The sequence below is a fragment of the Mandrillus leucophaeus genome, unplaced genomic scaffold (assembly GCF_000951045.1).
Source record: "Mandrillus leucophaeus isolate KB7577 unplaced genomic scaffold, Mleu.le_1.0 Scaffold315, whole genome shotgun sequence".
In the NCBI taxonomy this organism is placed as follows: Eukaryota; Metazoa; Chordata; class Mammalia; order Primates; family Cercopithecidae; genus Mandrillus; species Mandrillus leucophaeus.
The window spans coordinates 1,019,550-1,042,830 of NW_012103310.1; the positions used below are offsets into that span (position 1 = coordinate 1,019,550).

General features: G+C 45.5%; 1 protein-coding gene across 1 annotated transcript in view; it reads right to left on the bottom strand.

The window, feature by feature from the left end:
- Nucleotides 1–6,040: 6,040 nt before the first annotated feature.
- Nucleotides 6,041–23,281, bottom strand: part of HLCS (holocarboxylase synthetase (biotin-(proprionyl-CoA-carboxylase (ATP-hydrolysing)) ligase)) — a 245,775-nt gene continuing 228,534 nt past the window's right edge. Inside the window, exons 6-10 of the mRNA XM_011987739.1 lie at nucleotides 19,347–19,414; nucleotides 17,112–17,272; nucleotides 11,525–11,639; nucleotides 8,350–8,563; nucleotides 6,041–6,212 (exon numbers count right to left, since the gene is read on the bottom strand). Coding sequence (XP_011843129.1) covers nucleotides 6,041–6,212; nucleotides 8,350–8,563; nucleotides 11,525–11,639; nucleotides 17,112–17,272; nucleotides 19,347–19,414 — 730 coding nt within the window. The remainder of the gene's footprint in view (nucleotides 6,213–8,349; nucleotides 8,564–11,524; nucleotides 11,640–17,111; nucleotides 17,273–19,346; nucleotides 19,415–23,281) is intronic.

The window sequence follows — 23,281 nt, forward strand, 5'->3', positions numbered from 1 at the left end:
GGCTTGGTTTCCTCACCTTGAAATCGGGCTTCACGCATCTTGCCTTGTCCCCAACGTTCCACGATAGTCCCGCTGGGGGATTTAAGCGATTTCACTCCGCAAAAATCCTCCACTTTCAGGAGGGAAACCCACCCTGCCGCAGTCCGCTCTTCCAAGTGGACGGCAGCCCTGGAAGGCGACGCCTGTGTCCGAGCCCTTTTAGATGCTTAGGTGAAGGCAGAAGTGACGATTGTAAGTCCCATGAATACACAACTCCACTGTCTTTAAGTCATTCAAGAGTCTCATTATTTTTGTTTTATTTAACCCTTTCTTCAATACAAAAACCAACAAGCCAAGACTAAGGGGGTGACCATGCAATTCCATTTTGTGTGTCTGTGAACATGGGTGTGCTTCACAAATCCATTAACAAGCTCTTACTTCCCCCTAACCTCTATGAACTCTTGATAACACCAAGAGTAGCACCTTCAGAATATATTGAATAGGCATTAAATGCAAAAATATATATGTAGCCAGAGAGTTTATGAGAATGACCCTGTCAAGCTTAATTATTACGTGGCAAAATCCCTCTGGTCCACACAGCTCTGTAATTCACTAGGCTCATGTTTGCTACAAATAGTGCTAATAAAGTTAAATTGCATGTGCAATACCAAACACTGTCAATGGACTGCACCGTGTGGATGAAAAACATGCTTAAGGGGATGTAATGAAAATGATGTAGACATTTTAAGCATTTTCTACACATCAAGAAAACGTCATAAGAACGTTACGTGTGCAACAGGTAAACAGAAATCCTTTCGTAAAGCACCAGCAGTGTTTAAAAAATGAGCTTCCATTAATTTTTATTTTTTATGGGTTTTGCTTAAAGATCTCAACATTGAAAAATCCTGCCATGGCTCTGAACTGCACCAATGCATTGAACCACCATCTTTCAATTTTCTTCATCCTATCAACACTGCATCATTCTGCTGCTTTATCAAAATGGTTTATATTAGGAAACTTTTTCCACCTGAACGGAAAGAGGTTTTCCCAAATGTTTTAAACTCATTGTTCTAGAATCAAGTGCACCTACACCAGCTGCTCTCAAAATGTGAATTTTTTTTTTTTTTTTTTGCCAACCCTGTGTCACTTAGTGAGGACCTGATACAATCCCTACAGGGTGTCTGTCAGTGGGCCTCATGGTAAGAGTCACAATTTGCAAATTTAGGACTGTGGGTCATGTAGCGAAGGGGCTGGATGGTAGGAAGGGAGGTGCCCGCCTCTCCACGCACTCAGCTATACCTCATTCACAGTTCCTTGTGAGTGTGTGCACAGGAAAGAAGCCGAGGGTATTTTTTTTTTTTAAATGTTCATGAGTCTTATAATTAAACCATGATTCTTGAAAGGTGTAGGTTTGATTACTAGGAGATACCACCGACATTTTTCAATAAAGTACCGCAAAATGCTTTTGCGTCTACCTTGTTATTAACTTTTGGGGCTGTATTTTGTAAAAATAAATCAAGGCTATCGGAGCAGTTCAATAACAAAGGTTACTGTTGAGGAAAAAGACCCTATTATAGATTTACAAGTGGCAACGTGGACAGGCGTAACAGTGTGTATGTACTTGAAAAAGAAAATGTGTACTAGTGAAAACGTCCTTGTCTAAACAAACTTCACCGTTTTCATAACCTAGAACATGAAGGAAGATTCTTACATGAGCTGGCTTCAGGACGGCCAGGGCTGAGTGCAAAGTTAGCAGAGCTGTTACTATGGCAACCTAATATTGTTACCTCCATCTTGAAGAGTCTGCACATTCAAGCTGGGGATAGCGTTTCTTGACTTCTGTGAGGCTCTGGTAGGGGAAGAGGAAGCATTTTAATACATATGCCTCTCTTTTACAAAAAGGAAAAAAAACCGTCGTGGGTCCTAACATGTACCATGTTGACAAAAATGCCAGATCAAATGGATTTGAGAAATAAGCCCAATTCCAGGCTGGCTCAGCCCTCCACGGGGCCTCCCAGGGAAAGGAATTCCTTTATGTTCTTGGAAACCCTTTTCTAGAAAAGCCATTCCATTCATACCTTTGTAGAGCAGTGGCCTGGGTGTGGAGGGCAGTGTGGAGGGTATCTGTAAGAGCCTGTATTTTCTGCCTCCCTTGCCCCCACCTCTTTTATCCTTTTAAAAGTCCTATCAGCCCTGCCTTCGTCCCTTCTGCCCTAAGCCCTAAGAGTGGGGGAGGTTTAATACGGCCAATGGATCTTGTATAAAGTCTACCTAAGTTTTAATTTACCAGAGCTATAAGATGGTTAAGGTAGACTGGGGGTGCTGTTACAGATAAAATGGGATACAAAGAACATTTGCAAATAAATGCCATAAAATTACAGTAGCTTGGAATTTTAGTGAATCATAGCCCATGTGTTATCTAGAATGCATTATTCAAGCTGTTCCTAAACTTAAGTATGACATATAAGGTTAAAATCTTGGGAGGAAAAACTGTTCACATGAAAAGTCAAGCAGTTGCCACAAAAGAATAAGAAAAATCCTAAAAATAATCTAGAAGTTGTTACATTTATTTCTCACCTCAATTAAAAGGGTTTTTGCTTTGGGGTTTTATTAACTTTCATTCTTTGGAGTAATAATATTTCTCTTGTGTATGGCGCTGAATACATCTGTCAATAATACATCAAAAAAAAACAAAAAACAAAAAAAAAACCTGGCTTCTTAATACTTGGAAATACATATTCCTTATTATGTAAAACACTTTATTTATTTTGTAAAAATATGTTTAAATATGAATAAAAATACTGTAACCCAAAGTAGTTGCCTACTTTTAAAAATGAAACTTGTAAAAATAAGGTTGAGCCCAAACCACATAGAAAGTCTTAGTTTATTTTGGTAGACTTGCTTTTTATAGGCATTGGTTTAAAGTGATTCTTTTCAGAGGCATTCCTTGAGAAGTTAAAATGCAGAGGCTGACACTTTCTTTTATTTCAAATATGCATAGTGATTAACCAGCAATAAGGATTCTCCCATGTTCTGCCTGTTAAGAGCAAACAGATCTGGAGAACGGACGCCCACCCCGCCTCCCTTCTCCATCTGAAGCAGTGTGGCGAGGCTGGCTCCTCTCTTTGTTCCCAGACTCCAGGGCAAGGGGCGGCCATGCTGCATATGCTGTGGCTTGGGGGACCCCCAGAGGCTGTGCTCTGTGGCCCGTGCTCCCCCGATGTGGGCCTGTGCACCGGCAACCCAGTGGGCCGCTTGCTCTCACATCAGGCAACGTCAGCCTGCTGCAGTGAAACTCAACCATGATTTTACTTCGAACACAAATCCTTCCTACTTCCACCACTCCCTGGCAGAGTTCCCAGTGCCAAAAAGCACTGCTGGGGTGGGGGTGGGGACAGGAAGCCCAGTTATTGCTGTGTTCGATTTTAGGGGGCACTTCCCCAAGAGTCCCCCTGAAACTTGTTACCAGCCTGAAAGGGAGGATATCTTGCCTTTTACAAAATACGGTCAATACTCAATGCACAGCCTCTAAAGCAAGGGCTATTCTAGTGTTCTAAAAGCACAGGCCAATCCTGAGTTTAGTGACCACATTTTAAAGATCATGAGGAAAATGCCAAGTTCCCATTAAGACTTTAAAGCTCCTTCACATCCCAGGTTGCCGGGTGCATAAGTGGCCCAAATTGGAGAGTGTGGTAGAGCAGGTAGACAGGTTTCGCTAACACTAACAGCTATCAGTAAAATGCCTTTATTCAGCTAATTCTATAGGAAGCAGAGTTTTGAGAGTCTTTGGTTCACGTGAGGCAAAATCAGATTTATGGAAAACGCAGCATCTGCTTCAAGGCTGCTTTATCTCCCTCAAGACAACTGGGTCTCCTGCGCAGCGGCGAAGCGCCTGTTGGAAAGCGCAGAGCACAGCAGTATGCCCGGGACATCTCCATAGCCTTTGACAAGGCCACACGTCATTAGTTTTAATTTGCAGAAAGGAAATTAAATGATAACATTTTTTTTTCCCAAAGCAGAATGTCCAGAATAGGACTTCAGCTTAAAACAAAACATAGCATGTTTTTCATTAAATAACCCCCAAAGAAATTCAAAAAGTGATGATGGCAGCTCTGAGAGGGCTTGCCTTATATTACAAAGTCTGAGAAATGAAACCTGCATCGTTAGCCTCGAGATCTTTGTCCCTGATGATATTTTGCAGACGCCCTCTCAAGGGTGAGTCCATTTTGTAATTTGGGGGTGCTGTGGACTTATATTTTATTTGAGCTTCTAATTTCAAAAGAAGGCTTGGGCATTTCAGAAGAGTGGTTTCTTTGTGGTTTGTTTGTTCGTTTTTATTTTTTTGAGAATAATAATTCTAATTGAAGCCTCATTTCCAAAAATTACTTTTTAAGTTCTTTTAATGTTTCATTTCCAAAAAATATATATTGGGTATTTTTTCTTCCTATGGGGCGGTCCTGTGCTTAGCTAAAGGTAGACAAATTTTATACTAAAAACCACAAGTTTCTGGAATTAGCCTGACTGGGTAAGACCTGGATAAAGATGGTGCTAGTTTACAATGAAGGGATTTTGTTCAAAGCTGAAAGTGCCATCAAACTTTCTTTCCACTAATTTCAGCTGGGACTGGCAGGAAGACAGAAGACTGGACAAAAATTGGCCTTTTAAAGCTGAAAAGTAACAGGTATGATTCATAAGTTCAACAGAGATAGGAGGGACATGGAAAAGGCATGGTGTACATCTGGGAAAAGCGAGTGCATATCAAAAGCCTTCCTTTCTTTTGTTCTTTCGTGAGACTTGTAGCACATCAGATTTTGAATGTCTTCTTTTAAAGCTATGTGCGTACACACGCACGCACACACATATGCGGGCACGCACACACACATCCTCCCTCTGAACTGATGGTGTTCAGTATCCATAACATTTTCTTTCTTGGTAATAGGGGGTAAATGAGGGGGGCAAAAAACCCTGTGACTTCTGAGTGAAATGCTATGTCTTCTGTATCCTGTGAGCTGCACAGTCTTGCAGGAATGCTCCACATCTCAGAGTGAATCTGAAACTGGGTTAAAAGCTCCAAGTCCTCCCTTGTATGTGGTATGAGTGTGCCTTCATCTCCAGCTGTTAGAGCCAAATTGCCCACCTCCTCATCCAAGTGATGCCTAATCAGATATTTAAGGATTCTGAACTTGATCCCATCTCTTCACAATATGCAGTAAATTTAAACTTACTTAAGAAAGTAAGTCCCTAACTCAGGACATTTAAACTGCCTTAGGAAAGGAGAGCTCATTGAATGATGTGAAAGTAATCAACCGATTTCCTCTACAAGGTCATCGCAACCACACGGGTTAGCTGTGTCTCTACAGGTGTTTAGACTTCGCTACGGGGCCACACCACCCGGGGGAGAGTAACTCTTGGAAGTCTACCTTCCCTTTCCTTCACTAATAAAAACACAGAACAATGACTAAGTGTCACATCATGTTCTTATAGTTCAACACCTCCCCAGATGCTTACAGACAGTGATAGCACACCTCTAACTTACCACTGTCCTGGGCCCAAGAGCATATTTTGGTTTGTTTTTTCATAGACTAGGGGTAAAGGTCTCCACTACTGGGAAAATATCTGAATTCTCCCATTGCCATTTCCATGTAAAAACTCCCCCTGACGATAAACAGAAGTCCAAGCCCCAGAGGGGAGACCGATCTCCCACCTGTGGGAGGGCTTTCCCTAAACTAAATGTTCTACTTCTTAACCATCTATCCCAGAGCCTCTTCAAACACCAAAGAAAACGACAACAAAACAAACCTAAAACAAAAAACAGAAACATAGAAAAAGAACCAAAGACTTCACAAATGAATTGGAGGAAGAGAAAATTCACCTACAACTCTAAATTAGATTTCCAGATGCGTGGGCACGGACAGGCGGCCGCGATGAAAGCTGAATGCTCACGGTGGTGGTTCTGCACTGGGCTCGGACCCCATCCCAGTGGCATCCTCACCTGCTGCCCAGGTACCAGGCCCGGTGAGTCAGGAGGGCAGGCCCAGGCCCGTCTCAGGGACGCCCGGCATTACCGCCGTTTGGGGAGGATGAGGTTTCTCAGCATGTCGAAGGAGTTGCCATCGGGGTGTACAGTCACAACCTCGCCACCCTCCTGGTGAACCTGGAGGAAGCCAGAATCGTCCAGGCCAACGATGGACACCTTTGGTCCGTCCGCACTGCCCAGATGGACTTGCTGACCACTGAAAAGGAAGAACAGCGTGAGGTCACTGGGAGGTGTCACAGGACGGCTTAAGACAATGAGCTGAAGAATAATCCATGATGAGAGGGCTGGGGGTGCTGGGGAGAGGGCTGAGGCTCGCTGCGGGGAAAAGGCAGCCTGGGCTGAGCTCTGACTTTCTTCCACCCCGGTGAATGGTTTTAAGAACTACTCAAAGAACCAGCAGGGTGCAAGTTCAACAAGGAGTCGAAATTTCTTCACACAACATCACTCTCCTAATTCTGGTCATTTGCGGTGATGGTTCGAGCCACTTCCTCATCTCCCAGCACTTTTAAGAAACACTCTGCAACTCTAGGTTTTTTGGCTGAGGTTGGAGGAAAATAGCCTGAGTTGGCAAACAATGTTTTATCTCATAAAACAAAGTTGGGTCACATCAGCCACAAGTGAAATTCATCCTGATCCTATTTCTTTCGAATATTTTCCAAATATACTCAACTCACATCCTTCTTAACAGCTTTCAACATATAGAATTTTCTCCTCAAGTTTTTATTTTGAAGAATTTCAAATCACAGAAAAGCTGAAAGAATAGTACAACAAACCTCATATTCTCTTCCATTCTCACACCAAATGAAAATACTTTCCATATTTGCTTTCTTTCTTCACATATAAACACATATAAGCACACATTTTTTTTTTTTTCCTGCATCATGTAAAGGTAAGTTGCAGCTGGGTGTGGTAGCTCATGCTTGTAATCTTAGCACTTTGGGAGGCCAAGGTGGGAGGATTGCTTGAGGCCAGGAGTTCAAGACCAGTCTGGGCAATATAGTGAGACCCTGCTTCTACAAAAAAAAAAAAAAAAAAAAAAAAAACAACTTTTTTGAATTAGTGGGCTGTGTGGCACATTCCTGTTGTCTTAGCTACTTGGGAGGCTGAGGCAGGAGGATCATTTGAGCCCAGGAGTTCGAGGTTTCAGTAGTGAGCTATGATGGCACCACTGCACTCCAGTGACAGAGCAAGACCCTCTCTTAAAAAAAAAAAAAAAAAAAAGGAATAGAAATAGAAAACAAATGAAAATTTAAAAAAGTTTTTTAAAAGCTGCAGGCATTGTGACACTTTCTGCTTAAATACTTTATCTCCTGAGAACAAGAACCTCTTACAAAATTATAATAGCATTAACCATGACCAGTCAAGAAAGTCTGGATACAAGAGGTCCATGTTCATGTCATTCCCACTGTTCCTTTAATATCCTTTGTGGATATTTCCCTCCATCCAGGATCACATACATTATATTTAGATGTCATGCCTCTTTCATCTTCTCTAATCCCAAACAATTCTGCCACCTCTTTTTTTGTCCAATTGTTTGTGTGCAGACACTGACATTTTTGCAGGGCACAGGCCTGTGGTTGTAAAATCAGTGAGTGGTCCTCGAACTTCAGCTGCGTGAGAATCCCCGGAGCATCTGTTATGACACAGGGTGCTGGGCCCAGCCCAGGGGTTTCTGATGCGGTAGCCCCTGGTTGAGGCTGAGGCCACTGCCTGGGATCTCATTTTGAGTACCACTGTTACCTAGAAGGTTTGACAATTTAGATGCATCTGATTGTTTCTTCACAATTAGAATCAGATTAAACCAATGTGAAACTCTCTCACGATTTCGGTTCTTTCCACCGCATCCCACCAGGAGGCATAAGATGCCCGTTTGCTCCATTATTGGCGATGCTAACTTGGTCAAGGTGGTGTCCATGCATTTTCTCCAATAGAGTCACAGAAAATAATCATTCAGACCAGCGCTCAGTCCCTTGTTTTAAGATACTGAACTACGGTCGGGCACGGTGGCTCATGCCTGTAATCCCAGCACTTTGGGAGGCCGAGGTGGGCAGATCACAAGGTCAGGAGATCGAGACCATCCTGGCTAACACGGTGAAACCCCATCTCTACTAAAAATACAAAAAATCAGCCGGGCGTGATGGCGGGCGCCTGTAGTCCCAGCTATAGAGGCTGAGGGTGAACCCGGGAGGCAGAGGTTGCAGTGAGCCGAGATGGCGCCACTGCACTCCAGCCTAGGGGACAGAGCGAGACTCCGTCTCAAAGAAAAAAAAAATACTGAACTACTAAGATACTAATAAAGGACCTGAAAAGAATGAAGACGAGCCAGCACTGACCTGTGGACCCAGTATCGGTAATAAAGGGGAAGGACGCTGTTGGGCCCTTTGTCCTGAAACTCTTCGATCAGTTTCTCCAGCACAGTCACGACTCTGGCGATGAGATAATCGGCTCTTAAGGGCTTCAGTTCGGCCTTGTGTTGCTTATTGTATTCTGTGACGAGGTCGTTGATGCAGATGGTAGGGTTACTGTTAGTCACATTAAATCCACAGCCTGGACAAAAACAAACAATTGAGCAGCTCAGCCTGTTGATGGCATCACACATTCCTCTCTGCCACTTGGAAAAAGTTACAGTCTTGACTGTCAACTTCCTCCTTCCTTGTCCTCATTTCAGACTTCGTGTCTCTAACCACTTGAAGAATGACTTATATCTTTTTGTCCATCTTCCTTTTTGTCCTTCTTTTATTATTCTTGTTCAAGCTAAAACCATCTCAACCTTACTGCAAATAAGAAGGTAAGAAAAAAGAAAGCCACATTTGATTCAATTTAATTCAACAGATGCTATTAAATGTGGGACAAACGTATCAGTGTTGCCTCTGAAATAAGTGGTTTACCAAGCATTGCAGCTCTGCACTGAGTCCAATAGAGAACACAATCTCTTGTTTCTTCTCCTACTTGAGTAACAGATCCCATGCTTCAAAATAGAGTTTTATTCAGGATTTGGGAAGTAAACTCTGGATTCAGAAATTTCAAACCTTGGTCATGGCATCACCCTAGAATGCATCTTTTAATACTTTATCCTTGGAAGTCTTTGGTGCTAAGGTTACGCTGTTGGCAAGACGCCGACCCATTTTCAGTGGACTTTTTACAGGCTCCTAAACCAAGGCTTCATGAGAGTTACCAGGGATGGTATCTGAACAGGCTTATCTGTGCCGTTACTTAACACCACTAGCCTCTCCAGGGAGAGGGCGGTATCTTCAGAAAAGCTGGACTTCAGTGTTCAGCAGGACCCTGAATCGGCCTGCAAGAGGTCTGAAGGAAGAAATGAAATACTGGAAAAACTAGGCAGTAAGAAAACTGCCATGTGTTCAGTGACTCTAAGAAAAAAATCCCCAAAACATTTGCCACAGACAGAACGATGCCATTTGTAACAACAGCATTCTCCGGCAAGTGTCCTGCCGTTTCCCGTGTGAAGGGAAGGACTGACTGGTCTCAGATTTTAAAATAATATACTGGCTATTAAAATACAAAGCAATGTCAATTACCTCTGGAAAAAAACAAGTAACTACGGCAACAGGGGCAGAACTTGCAGTTGTTCATGTATTCATCCGTTCCATACGTACAGTCACTGAAGCGCCTACTGAACGCTCGTAACGCATTAAATTAACTGCCATATAGCACTGAAAATTCTCCCTTGTGTTCAGAAAACTGGAATTCCTAGGATGAGTAGCAACACTGACTACTGGCCACTTCGGCTATGTCCTTCTAAGGACCAGTGAGCACCCTGCTGGCTGCTCTAAATCCCCAAAGTCAGAGACCCCATCCCATGGCCTTCAGAAGTCAATAAAAGCTATGGGTTCTCACCATAGGAAAATGTTTCATTCCTCTACTTTATTTTTTATTTTTATTTATTTATTTATTTTTTTGAGACAGGATCTCACTCCAGTTGCCCGGACTGGAGTGCAGTGGAGCCATCATAGCGCACTGCAGCCTCAACCTCCTGAGCTCAGGTGACTTTCCCATCTCAGCCTCCTGAGTAGCTGGTACTATAGGCATGCGCCACCACGCCTAGCTAATTTTTTGTATTTTTAGTGGAGACAGGGTTTCGCCATGTTGCTCAGGCTGGTCTCGAACTCCCAGACTCAAGCAATCCACCCACCTCAGGCTCCCAAAGTGCTGAGATTACAGGTGTGAGCCACCACACCCAGCCTATTTTTTATTTTTGAGACAGGGTCTCACTCTGTCAGCCAGAATGGAATGTAGTGGCTCAATCACAGCTCACTGTAGCCTTGAACTCCTGGTTCAAGTGATCTTCCTACCCCAGTCTCACAAGTAGCTGGGATTATGAGCTCAAGCCACTATGCCTGGCCTTCGCTTACCCCATGCTGATAACATTCGTTAGCTCCCTGAAGCCATCCATGAGCCTCCTTGTTGTCTGTGGCCCCTACCTAGGAATCTCTGCATTAACTGCAATTACTCACTTAAAGATAGGAAATGAGGGAGGCTGGATACGGTGGCTCACGCCTATAATCCCAGCACTTTGGGAGGCGGAGGCGGGTGGATCATGAGGTCAGGAGTTTGAGACCAGCCTGGCCAACATAGTGAAACCCTGTCTCTACTAAAAATACAAAAAAATTAGCTGGGTGTGGTGGCGGACGCCTGTACTCCCAGCTACTTGGGAGGCTAAGGAAAGGAGAATCGCTTGAACCTGGGAAGCAGAGGTTGCAGTGAGCTGAGATTGCACCACTGCATTCCAGCCCGGGCAACAGTGCTGGACTCTGTCTCAAAAAAAAAAGAAGATAGGAAATGGAGCTCTAAGGGTATGAAGTAGCTTGCCCAGAATAATATTGCCCCTTGGTGGCAGAGCTGGTAACACAGGACTTGTATTCCCTGGCTGGCACCTGAAACACATGGTTACATGTTTTTTGACCATTGCTGGCTTCTGAACACAGATTAGGTTCTACTGCCACAGAGTGAAGCTGATGGCTGGACGGCCAGGAACCTAAGGACTTCTGAGGTCGCCTCTGAATCCATCTTCTTGCCTGATGTGGATGTGCTGAGGTGAAACAGGGATTCTTTACCCCGCCTTGACCAGCCTGGAGCTTCTTCTGAAGGTTAAAATGATGCCAACTCTTTCATGGTCCAGGAACGTCAGGATAAGAATGCAAGACACCAGGAGAACTATTTAAGAAATTAACTTTTCCTTTTCTTATTAGAGAATAGAACGTTATATGTTTATTTTCGCCATTTCAAATTCAATGAGTAGCAGGAGTGTGGAAGGATGTAAGAACATACCTGCTTATATGATACCACTTTGGTGGTTTCCGTGGTCACACAGAGAGAATGCTGAACTCTGTGAAGTGCTTTCGACCAATCTCTCTGCATCTATACCCTGCTCCAAAACTACAAGACTCAAAATAATCTCATATGATCATCTGCTCCTGCCATTAACCATTTTTATTTTTATTGTTTTATTAATCTAAAAATGCTGGGGGAAAGGTTTTTGAAACTTACCAATAAGTATATGAAATGTTTCTCCCATGAGCGTTGAGTTAACCAGAACTCCGCCGATCTTCATGAGGTCGCTGTAATAAATATCGTTGGGCCACTTCACTCGTAAGTTGATATCCTAAAGGGAAATCTGCACATTAATTAAGCAGTCACAGGACACGAGGGGCCCAGGCAAGTCACTGAGCTAAGGGAAGATAAGCAGAAACCAAGGTAACATGGGCCTTGTCCTCTCCTCTTTTTCAGACAGCTAATCACTTCTTTGGGACAATCCGATATTGAAGTGCCTCTTGGGGCCAGGAGGTAAAAGCCCTGAAGAACACAGCTGGCATAAACCCCAGCATTCTTCCCCATCCCCCAGCACTGTTTCTCATCATCCAAAACCCCTTCTGAAGATGCCTACCTTGTAAATGAAGTTCATTATGTCAGTATCCACCACCACCGCCACCATGGAGTAGCTAACTAACATGCTAGGGCCAGAGGGTGGGGAGAGAATAGTAATCTCTGGGTGCGTCTCCATTCAGGAACCCACGCTTGAGAGAAAGACGGCCCAGAATTAACCAAGGTCACAAAAGGCAGGTAGAAATGTCTTGAGTAGGAGCCAGTGGTGGGGCGCGGTGGCTCATGCCTGTAATCCCAGCACTTTGGGAGGCTGAGGCGGGTGGATCGCAAGATCAGGAGTTCAAGACCAGTCTGGCCAACATAGTGAAACCCCGTCTCTACTAAAAATACAAAAAATTAGCTGGGTGTGGTGGTGTGCGTCTGTAATCCCAGCTACTTGAGAGGCTGAGGCAGGAGAATCACGTGAACATGGGAGGCAGAGGTTGCAGTGAGCCGAGATGGCACCACTGCACTCCAGACTGGCCGACAGGGCGAGACTCTGTCTCAAAAAAAAAAAAAAAAAAAAAAGAGTGCTGTGAAGACGCAGAGGAGAAAGTCCCCTGGGTAATGAAACCGGACTTGTCACGTGGCCTACTACCTCTTCATCTTGAATGGTGTGGCCTGGGGAGGCTCTCCCCGTCATCAGCTCACAGAATGGACCGAGAGTGGACAGCGTCTTGAACAAGGCCACCCAGGCCTCTGCCTATCCACTGTGACTCTGAAGTTGGGACACAGAGACTGGGCTAGCCGAGTGGATGTCAGAACCACCAGGTCTTCTAGACCTGGGGCTGGCAGCCAGGCTGTGCCATGTGTGGGTAAAGGAAGCCTGTCTGGAGATGTGAGGCTGGAAGAGAACATTCAGCAAAATAAAGCTAAGGGAGCAGAGAGTAGCTGATGGCCTCCGAGGGCCATGGGGCTGGTCTTCCCACATCGCAGGCCAGGCATGGCACTGAGCGCCTTCTCAGCACTAGTCCACGTGTTACTTACACCCAGCCCATGTATTGGTGCCAGCGCATCCCTAGGGAACAGGGGGAGAAACGGAAGCTTAGAGCAGTTATGTGGCTTGCCTGAGGTTATACCACTTGAAAGCCACGGAGCTGGGATTCAAACCCTTCTGCCACCAGGCCTGGGTGATGAATCCCATGCTACGTGGCCTGGTGCTTCCATGAAATCCCCTTCCTCCTTCCAACAGGCCTTCTTTTGACTTTGGCCAGTTAGAGCATAGTGGAAGCTCATCTGCTCTAAAATAGCAGTTTAGGCTGAGAGGAAAAATACAGGAATAGGAGCACAGGAGAACAGAAAGTCTAAGTAAACCGAGGATGGGGGGTGTGCAATGCCCTGGAACTGATCAACAGCTTCACGTTTCTTTTCTCTCTAGAACGGGGATTCTCAGCGGGAGAGGGGTGGATTTGGCGACAGCAGGAGACTTCCTTGGTTTTCACAGCCTGAGGGAGTGCTACTGGCCTCTAGAGAGTAGAGGCCGCAATGCTGACACATATCCTTTAAGGCACAGGACATCCCCACGACAAACATGCCAGGGCCCACATAGCAATAGCTCCAGGCTGAGAAAGTCTCCTCTAGAAAACCTGTGACTAGGAGGCTCTGCTCTTCGTCACTGCCCCCCGTTCCCTTTCCTGCTCCTCTCTTGCCTTCCCACATCCCCCTGTGCCAGTGCCATGGCCAGGGGAATGAGCCCCTGCCTAGGCGGTGGGAGGACACCTGCAGAGTTCCCAGAGCTGTCAAGCTCCTCCGCCACGTGCGTGCGTGACAGCTGGTGCCTGGGCGGGCCCTGCACTCGGGCTCCAGCTCGCCTTCATGGCTTCAGATCTCATCGGCTCATGAAGCAGTTCATGAAACTCTGGGTTCTCACGCAGGTAAGCAGGACCAGCATTTCCAGATGAAGAGGAGGGCTGTGTGCTTATTTTTCATTTTCTCAATCATTTATTCCAACAGCTGCCGTGATCCTCCCACATAAAAAAAGACCAAAATGAAACAAATCCTGCTCTCGGAGAGCTACTAACTTCATGGGAGACGGAACAGGAGCACACATCACTCCTCTTCAAAGCCACACACGGTGGAAACCATAAAAGAGGCTTCAACACAGCAAGTGCTGGATGGTGCTGGAGGAAAGAGCTGGAAGTAGCTGGAGGGTCTGAGAATAGCATTGGAGCTGGGCCTTAAGGATGAACAGAATTTTAAGAAGCAGAGAAGAAGCCAGGCGTGGTGGCTCAGGCCTGTAATCCCAGCACTTTGGGAGGCCAAGGCGGGCGGATCACGAGGTCAGGAGATCGAGACCATCCTGGCAAACATGGTGAAACCCCATCTCTACTAAGAATATAAAAAAATTAGCCGGGCGTGGTGGCGGGCGCCTGTAGTCCCAGCTACTCGGGAGGCTGAGGCAGGAGAACGGCATGAACCCAGCGGGGCGGAGCTCGCAGTGAGCGGACATCATGCCACTGCACTCTAGCCTGGGCAACAAAGCAAGACTCTGTCTCAAAAAAAAAAAAAAAAAGAAGCAGAGAAGAGAGCAGGGGCAGGGGTGTGTGGGTGGAGGGAGGGTACGGGACCCAGGGGTACTTCATGGACAGAAGAAAGAGCAGGAGTGAGAATGGGCACCCCAAGGCGGGCTCCGGAAGGAATGGGCGCATCCCAGTGAGGCTGCCTTGGGCCTGGAGAGGGTGGTCATGATTTGTGTGCTGACGGTGACATCTGGTTAGTGACCAGTTGGGGTCCTACTGAAGGCCATAAAAAAAGTGAAATCCAAACAACAGGGGCCTGTTTCCATCATCTAGTAGCTGCTCTGTGTCAGCTAACTTGGCTATGTTAAAAAAGAAACCCAATTCAAAATCAAATGTCCCATCACACAGGTGACGCTGGGCAGCTGACTGTGGAAGAGGGAAAAAACATTGGTACAAACTTCTTAGGAAGAATGGGAACACAAATTCCCCCGACCCCGTTCACTGCTGAAGGCAAACTTCCCACTTCCATCCTGGCCCCCAGTGCTTGGCGCACGCAGCCTCTGTGCATAGCCGGCCCTCAAAGAATGCTTGCTAAGGGAACTAGTGGGCTCCAAGGTCAAAGTCAAAGCCATGAAAAACCTAAACAGACCAAACAGACTAATTTAACGTTCTCAGCTTAGTGTTTGCTTTACTTATTTTCCTAAGACTAACCTGTTGCTAGAGTTAAAGATAATTTCTCCCATGACAGGACTATTTCTTTTTTTTTGATTCGGTTCTCGCTCTGTTGCCCAGGCTGGAGTGCAATGGCACGATCTCGGCTTACTGCAACTTCCACCTCCCGAGTTCAAGCGATTCTTGTGCCTCAGCGTCCCGAGTAGCTGAGATTACAGGGACCCATCACCATGCCTGGCTGATTTTTATGTTTTTAGTAGAGACGGGGTTTCACCATGTTGGCCAGGCTGGTCTCGAACTCCTTACCTCAGGTGATCCACCTGCCTCAGCCTCCCCAAAGTGCTGGGATTACAGGCATGAGCCACCGCGCCCGGCTAGGACTTTCTATTTTGATTGCTTTCTGCTAGACAGAACGCACAGCTCAGGTGCTAAAGGCCGGGCACCTGAAGCCCTGTAATGGTATGATGCCCCAAACCATCAGACATGCAAGGATGCTGGGTGCCTGGTAGTAAACGTCCGTTTCAGCAATGTGATGTGATACAGGAAACAGAGACGTCAGCATTAACTACATCTGTGGAATACCAAAAATTCCTACACGGTGAATACATCACAGAGGGATTTAAGGGGCAGTGAGAAGGACTGTTTCTTCAATGAAATGATGACAGGGACTCCAAGTCTCCTTTGAGAGTCACGCTCTTAACACCTTACTTCAGGAGTCAATCCAATCGTTTCTCGTTAGCCTGACATAGGAGCTGCTGGGGGAGGGAGGCAGGAATCTCCTCTTTATACCCATACGAAATTCTTCCAGGAACATTTGGGAGGGGGCCGTGGGAAGCGAAGCCCAAGTACGGAAGAAAATGCTTCGGTGGGTAAGCTAATCATTCCCTGTTGCTTGTCTTTTTAGTAACTGACAACAAAACATCCAACAGTAATAAAGAAGCAGGCACACGGGTCCTAACAGCTAGGGGAAGATGGCCCCAAGTGGACCTACACATTGTATGTGGTCAACAGTGGATAAAGGATAGCGCTGCTAGAGCAGAGTCTGGTAAACAGAGGCAGGAAATGAGAAAGGTTTTTAGGTCCCCAAATAACCCTTTTCAACAGAAAATGCAGATGAATAACTTCCATCCAGTCCAACAATCAAACCTCATCCAGTGCTTCAATCAAAAAACAAACACGGGGCCGGGCGCGGTGGCTCACACCTGTAATCCCAGCACTTTGGGAGGCCGAGGTGGGAGGATCACAAGGTCGAGAGACTGAGACCATCCTGGTCAACATGGTCTCTATCAACTCCACCTCTACCAACAACACAAAAATTAGCTATGTGTGATGGTGCACGCCTGTAGTCCCAGCTACTCAGGAGGTTGAGGCAGGAGAATCGCTTGAACCCTGGAGGCAGAGATTGCAGTGAGTAGAGATGGCGTCATTACACTCCAGCCTGGTAACAGAGTGAGACTCCGTCTCAAAATAAATAAATAAATAAACAAACATGACCAGGTGCAGTGGCTCATGCCTATAATCCCAGAACTTTGGGAAGCTGAAGCAGGCAGATTGCTTGAGCTCAGGAGTTCAAGACCAGCCTGGGCCACATGGTGAAACCCCATCTCTATTAAAAATACAAAAAAATAGCCAGGCGTGGTGGTGTGCACCTATGGTCCCAGCTACTCGGGAGGTTGAGGTGTGAGGACTGCTTATGCCTGGGAGGTGGAGGTTGCAGTGAGCCGAGACAGTGCCACTGCACTCCAGCCTGGGTGACAGAGTGAGACCCTGTCTCAATTAAAATAAATAAATAAACAACAACAAAACCCAAAATCTAAAGCATTGTCCTCATCAGGCTGTTTGAGAAATCTGAAAAACTGGGTAGAAAGGGAGTTCTGGGGAATGAATGCATTCGGGCAAGTCTGAAGCAGCATTAGCACCTGGTGGCACTCTTAAAACTCTGAGGGCACTTTGTTGCCAGCTGTGCAAAGGGTAGGCTGAGGTTCTACAGCCACCAATTATGCAAGCACATGCTACAAACAAGAATAAGCCGGATTCTGCATGCATTACAGGGTCGTAGAGGGGGACTGAACTGTACCTACCTGATACTTGGGAATGGACCTCACCGCTTCCACGACAGCCACGGACATCAGATGCTGGACAAACGGGATCCTCTGTCCCAGCTGGGATCTCAGTGGGATGGAGATGAGCAGAGTAGAAAGAGCACATCCCACGGGGCTCAGCCACGCATTCCCTCCCCGTCCTGGAACACAGTGCGCAGTGGGAAACAGGCTACCTTGCCATGTGGACAGACACAGACACACGTCATGCCAGGGCCACACACTCAAATAAACCTGGACTTATTACACTTCTCATTGTATTACAATGCTTATTATATTCTGGGCTTAACTCAATGAAAGAATAGCTTGTTAAAATCTGAGCTCTGTTGCTGAAAAAGTTTCCAATAATCAGCATAATGTTCTGCTTCTGTGAGCATATTATTTGTGCCTTGATGACTCAGAGTCTTACAACATCTGAACATGACTATCAGTTTAATTCCCACCATATGGTCATGAAGGCAAACACAGACACTGGGAAACTGAACTGATATATACTGATCCAGGAGAGGTCCTGGAAGCCACTGTTTTGAAGCAATTCCTATTGTGGTGATGGTTGCACTGCCCAGAAAATATGCTATTAAATAACAGCCACAGAGCTGTATACTTTATTTATTTATTTATATTATTATTTTGTAAGATGAAGTCTCACTATGTCGCCCAGGTTGAAGTGCAGTGCGTGTGATCTCAGCTCACTGCAACCTCTGCCTCCCGGGTTCAAGCGATTCTCCTGCCTCAGCCTCCCAAATAACTGGGATTAAGGTGTCCGCCACCATCCCCAGGTAAGTTTTGTATTTTTAGTAGAGACAGGGTTTCATCATGTTGGCCAGGCTGGTCTTGAACTCCTGACTTCAAGTGATCTGCCTGCCTCGGCCTCCCAAAGTGTTGGGATTACAGGCATGAGCCACCACGCCCGGCTAGAACTGTATATTTTAAATGGAGGAATTATATTTCAACAAAGCTGTTTATAAAGGGGTTCCTGATATTAACTGAGTTGTTACTTTTCTTTCTTTCTTCCTTCCTTTTTTTTTTTTTTTTTTTAAGAGACAGGGTCTTGCTCTGTTGCCTAGGCTGGAATGCAGTGGCGCAATTACAGTTCACTGGGCTCAAGTTGGGACTACAGGTGAGTACCACCGTGCCCAGCCAATTTTTGTATTTTTTGTATTTTTTTGTATTTTTTTGTATTTTTGTATTTTTTTTTAAGAGATGGGTCTTGCTAAGTTGTCCCAGTTGGTCTTGAACTCCTGGACTCAAGTGATCTTCTGCCTTGGCCTCTCAAAATGCTAGGATTATAGCATGAGCCACCGTGCCTGGCCTACTTTTCTTAAAATTGAAGTTAGAAAAACAGAAGAATCCAAATGAGAGGTAGAGTTCATCAAAGTTCTTCTTGAATGTCTTTTCTTAAAAAAAAAAAAAAAAAAATCCACATATTGAGATCCATAGCTTTTGCCAAAAATATTTTTTTTCCATTTGAATTATGTTTGAAAGATATGTTCAGGAGAAAGAAGGGAGAACAGCAGATTTCTTATTTCTTTGGTTCTTATGAAAAAGTCATAAGAGCCTGTGAGAGTGAGAAGCACATCTGGGTGAGCCTGGCACTGGCTGGGACAGGGAGGGACCAAGCCCCGTGGAGCAGCCCCTGTATAGGGTCAGACCCCAGATGGGTCTGGGAGGATGTGGGCACTCGCCTCTGGGATCTGCAGGTGGTGGAGCCCTGGGCAGCACTCTGCTTCTCTGTGGTCACTGTGTGAACGGGCACTGATGCAGAGCCCACCGTGTGCATGCAAGCCCAGGGCTGGCTGGGGTGGGAACTGGCATGCAAAAGGCCTCCCACGTGATGCTCGGTACAGCCACAGAAGGCTCCTTATGGAGAACCTTCAGGAAAATAAATGTCTCTGGAGCACAGTGAGGATTCCCAAATTGCAAAGCCTGGAATTCACGTAGGTCACATTTGCCATCATAGGCAAATGTCCAGTGATTCATAAGCATGGTGATTAGAGAGAATGCTTTGGTTCTACTAAGGCTGAACTTTCTACTAAGGCTGAACCTACTAAGTGCTTCCCTCTTCCTCTTCCTCCATTCCAGGCGGTTATGAAAACAGAAACTACTAACTTGAGTCCCCCAGATATTCAGCACACACATTCAATGGGCTCCTGGGCCACAGGAGTTGCAGAGTTTAGGAAACAAAAGCAACAGCAATGATCACAAAAGATGACTGACCTTTGCCCTGGGTCTGCCGGGCTGCGATCGCTATTAAACCCATTTCCTGTGGTGTCTGAAACATCAACCTGCAAAGAGGGGGAAAGACTGGTCAGGCCAGACATGGACACGCACGCGGCACCAACGGCTCACACAGGAGGGACAGGGTTTGCATGCATCTGAGGGTGTGTGGCCACGGAAGGGCCAACTGTGGTTTCCACTGGCCTTCAGGAATGGGGAGCCAGGGGGATATCACCCTCCTTTCTAACCTCAGTTGTGAGAATGAAAAGAGATGAAGAAAGCACCTTTTAATATCAAAAAACAGCATGTGAGGGGGCGTGTGTACCTGCCTGAGCGTTACTCCATTTATTTAAGACTCGGTTAGATTCTATTTCATCAGAATATCCTGCCAAGTTCTTTCTCCCCCCACCCCCAATGTGTGTACCTTCTTCAAGTGACAACTAGCAATTCCTGACATTTGTTCCTACTTAGGGTGCGTTTCTGTTCGAACACTAGAACACAATCTTAACAGCAGTTTCTGATTATTCAGAAAACCAATATGGTGGCAATAAAGCTGTTTAAAAGACATACTATCCCCTGAGAACTAATTATGATTTAACTATGGTAAATAAATCCACACCTTCTGAGGACGCAGGAGAACCCTGCATCGTTTTCGGCTTCAGTCCTGCTTTTAAAATGGTTTCACTGAAAAGAATACAAACTTTCCTTTGGGGGATAGGTAGAAAAGTGCATTACATCCCCACCAAATGAGTGGATATTAACGTTTTTTCAAAAATAGGAAAGAAAAAAAATCACATAAAAAAAACCCCACTCTGAGAATTTCCTGCAAGCCGCGCTCTCCCTATTGTAACCCCGTGGCAGGACAGTTTCTCTCTGCATGCCTGGGAATGGCTGATCAGGTGCTGCGCAGGTGCAGTTCGAGGTAGGATCCATCAACAGAACAAAGATCAGGTTTGGCCTCTTTGTCAGAGCAGATGAGAGGGCCTCTTTGATTGATTGATTGATTGATTTTTGGAAGGACAGGAGCGGACAGGACAGGGATGCAGAAGAGATGGCATTTCGTCATAACATAAAGTTTCTAATAATAAGTCTTCTAGGCTTCCACAGTGGCCCTACTGAGGACAAAGGAGCTCTAAAGAAAGACCACGCTCTGAGAAGCTTATCATCCTCCCCTCCCAGCTACAGAAACTGGGTGGAACTTTACAAATGGCTGGAACTCGGCAAGAGAAGAAAAATACTTAAAAGCAGAGAGAAACAACAGCGTCCACTGTGGACCGATGGCTCACGGAGCTCCGCCTGACGGCGTGTGCAGACCTCAGTTAGGACAGGAGGAGCCCAGAAGACCCTCTAAGTGTTTAAAAGACCTCAGGACACACAGGGCAGGGGCTCAGCTGGTGACACAGCTGTCTTCCCACACGGCTGCTGGAACAGGCACAGGACGCTCTCGGCGAGCAGGCCGGCCTCGCCGCCCATGTGCCAGGCCCACTCCATCTCACATGAAATACAGCTCAGAAGTATTTCTCTTGGACACGATGAATAACTCATTGAGATCGAGTGTGCTGTACGCCACTGGGTCCAAGAAGAAAGCGTCCTTTTCTTGTGTTGTACCAGCAGAAAATCTAAGAAGGAGTCTTTGTGCAGGGAGTTAACATTGTCTTTCAGGAACCTCTGTTTTCTAGAGGGTCCAGCAACCCTCCACCTGGCTTCCTAAGGCCCAGGGCTCTCGAGGTGATGAGGCAGGGGTCGAGGGGACGATTTAGCATGTTGTGAGCAGACTGCAAAGGCAATCTAGGATGTTCTGTAAATAAACATGTAGATGGTAGACAGTCATAGGCTATAGCCAGGGATAGTGATGGGAGGGGCAGGAAAATGGTTGGTTCAGAAACCAAACACAGACTTCTAGAACAAAGAGAAATGATTAAGGGAACATATGCACTAAACTGCTAGAGGTTTGGCAGCAGTTAACAGGGCATATTAATGAGAAGAGGGAGTCTGTGCTGAAGGCCAAGAGGAAATTCTGCAAGGAGGGAGACAACGGGGGAAGGAGCTAATGCTCAGTTTGAGACAACTGGAGGCCGCCAGATTTATTTGTTCTATCTGAGATAACTCTGGGGCCAAACCGCACGGCTCACAGTCAACAAAGCAGCATTTATAAACCCTGTCAATTCTGCATTTCTGAAAATGAAGCTGCTTGAGTTTGCTTTAGCAGAAAGGAGAAACCATAAATGCATTTCCATCCTTAGTGGATGATGTCCTTACAAAACGAAAAAGGAAAAACAAAAAGGAGGGGGGTTACATAATGATTACCTCCCTGCTTCTGTATATTTTCCTTCCCTGCTGGCAAAGGTTGTGGAATAAAAGCTTTCTGTGAGTGGCAGCCGAGTGCATTCACTGTGGAACCAGAGCGGCACTCAAGAAAAGCGCTCTGTTTTGTACTCTTGTGTTGAGTCTGAAACATCCGGAGCCCCCTAAGGGTCACTCTGCAAACGAGACAGTCTCCTGACCCCTTTGGTTACTAAGGACAGCCCAGTAGCCACAGAGGCTCTGCCAGTGGAACTGTCCTGATTGTCACATGGTCCTTTAAGATTAAGCTTTAATGATTGAGAATAACCTGAAGACAGACCAGCATGAATTAGTGAAAAATCCGAATGAACAAAACTGTAAATAATGTAAATTTAGACCAAGTCCATCCACTTCGGGGATCTGAACCTAAGAAAATAGTCCACATTCACTACAGTGTTATAAAGGTAAAAATATGGAAATAACCTCACTGTTATTAGGCAAATGGTTAAATAAATTCTGATAAATTAAGTCAATGGAATAATTTGTAATCAAATTATTATAGTTCTGAAGACTATATAGCAACGTGGAAGAAAGGCTTGCACTGGTATGTCAAATTAAAAAGCAGCATACAAAACTATAGAGACTTTTTTTTTTTTTTTGAGATGCAGTCTCACTCTGTCGCCCAGGCTGGAGTGTAGTGGCATGAATCTCGGCTCACTGCAACCTCCATCTCCCAGATTTAAGTGATTCTCCTGCCTCAGCCTCCTGAGTAGCTGGGATTACAGGCCTGCACCACCATGCCCGACTAATTTTTGTATTTTTAGTAGTGATGAGGTTTCATCATGTTGGCCAGGCTGGTCTTGAACTCCTGGCCTCAAGCGATCCTCCTGCCTCAGCCTCCCAAAAGTGCTGGGATTACAGGTGTAAGCCACTGTGCCTGGTCAAAAACTACGTATACTTTTATTCCAAGTATGTAAAATTCAAAAAAGGGTGGGAAAGAGATTAGTCAAAATGTTAATGATGGCTATATTAAGATTTTTTTCTTTTATTTTAAAACTTTAATATGATTGGTAACCTATCTTTTTTTTTTTTTTTTTTCTTTTGAGACAGGGTCTTATTCTGTCGTCTCAGCTAGAGTGCAGTAACTCACTGTAGCCTGGACCTCCAGGGCTCCAGGGATCCTCCCACCTCAACTTCCCGAATAGCTGGGACCACTATGGGTTCATACCACCACACCTGGCTAACTTTTGTATTTTTTGGTAGAGATGGGGTTTTGCCATGTTGCCCAGACTGGGTAATCTTTTGATTTAAAATTTATTTCGATTTTTTTTTGGGAAAAAAGCATATTTTTACATTTAAATATAATATTGTAATTGAGCCACCACGCCCGGCCATAATTTTTAAAAGCATGCTTCAAAACATGATTGGACTCATGCTGTATAGGATTTTGCACCCTGATTAAATCACCTAAAAGTGTCTGGTGGTCATCTGCCCACATTACTGATGGCTATATGATGGGCGTTCATGTGGAACCGCTGTGGGTTTTTTTATTCTTCAACAATGGGCTGTTTGGATTATTTCTGATTTTTCACACTGCATCAATAATGCCGTGGTGAACAGTTGAGCCCCTGAATTATTTTGTGACCCTGTCT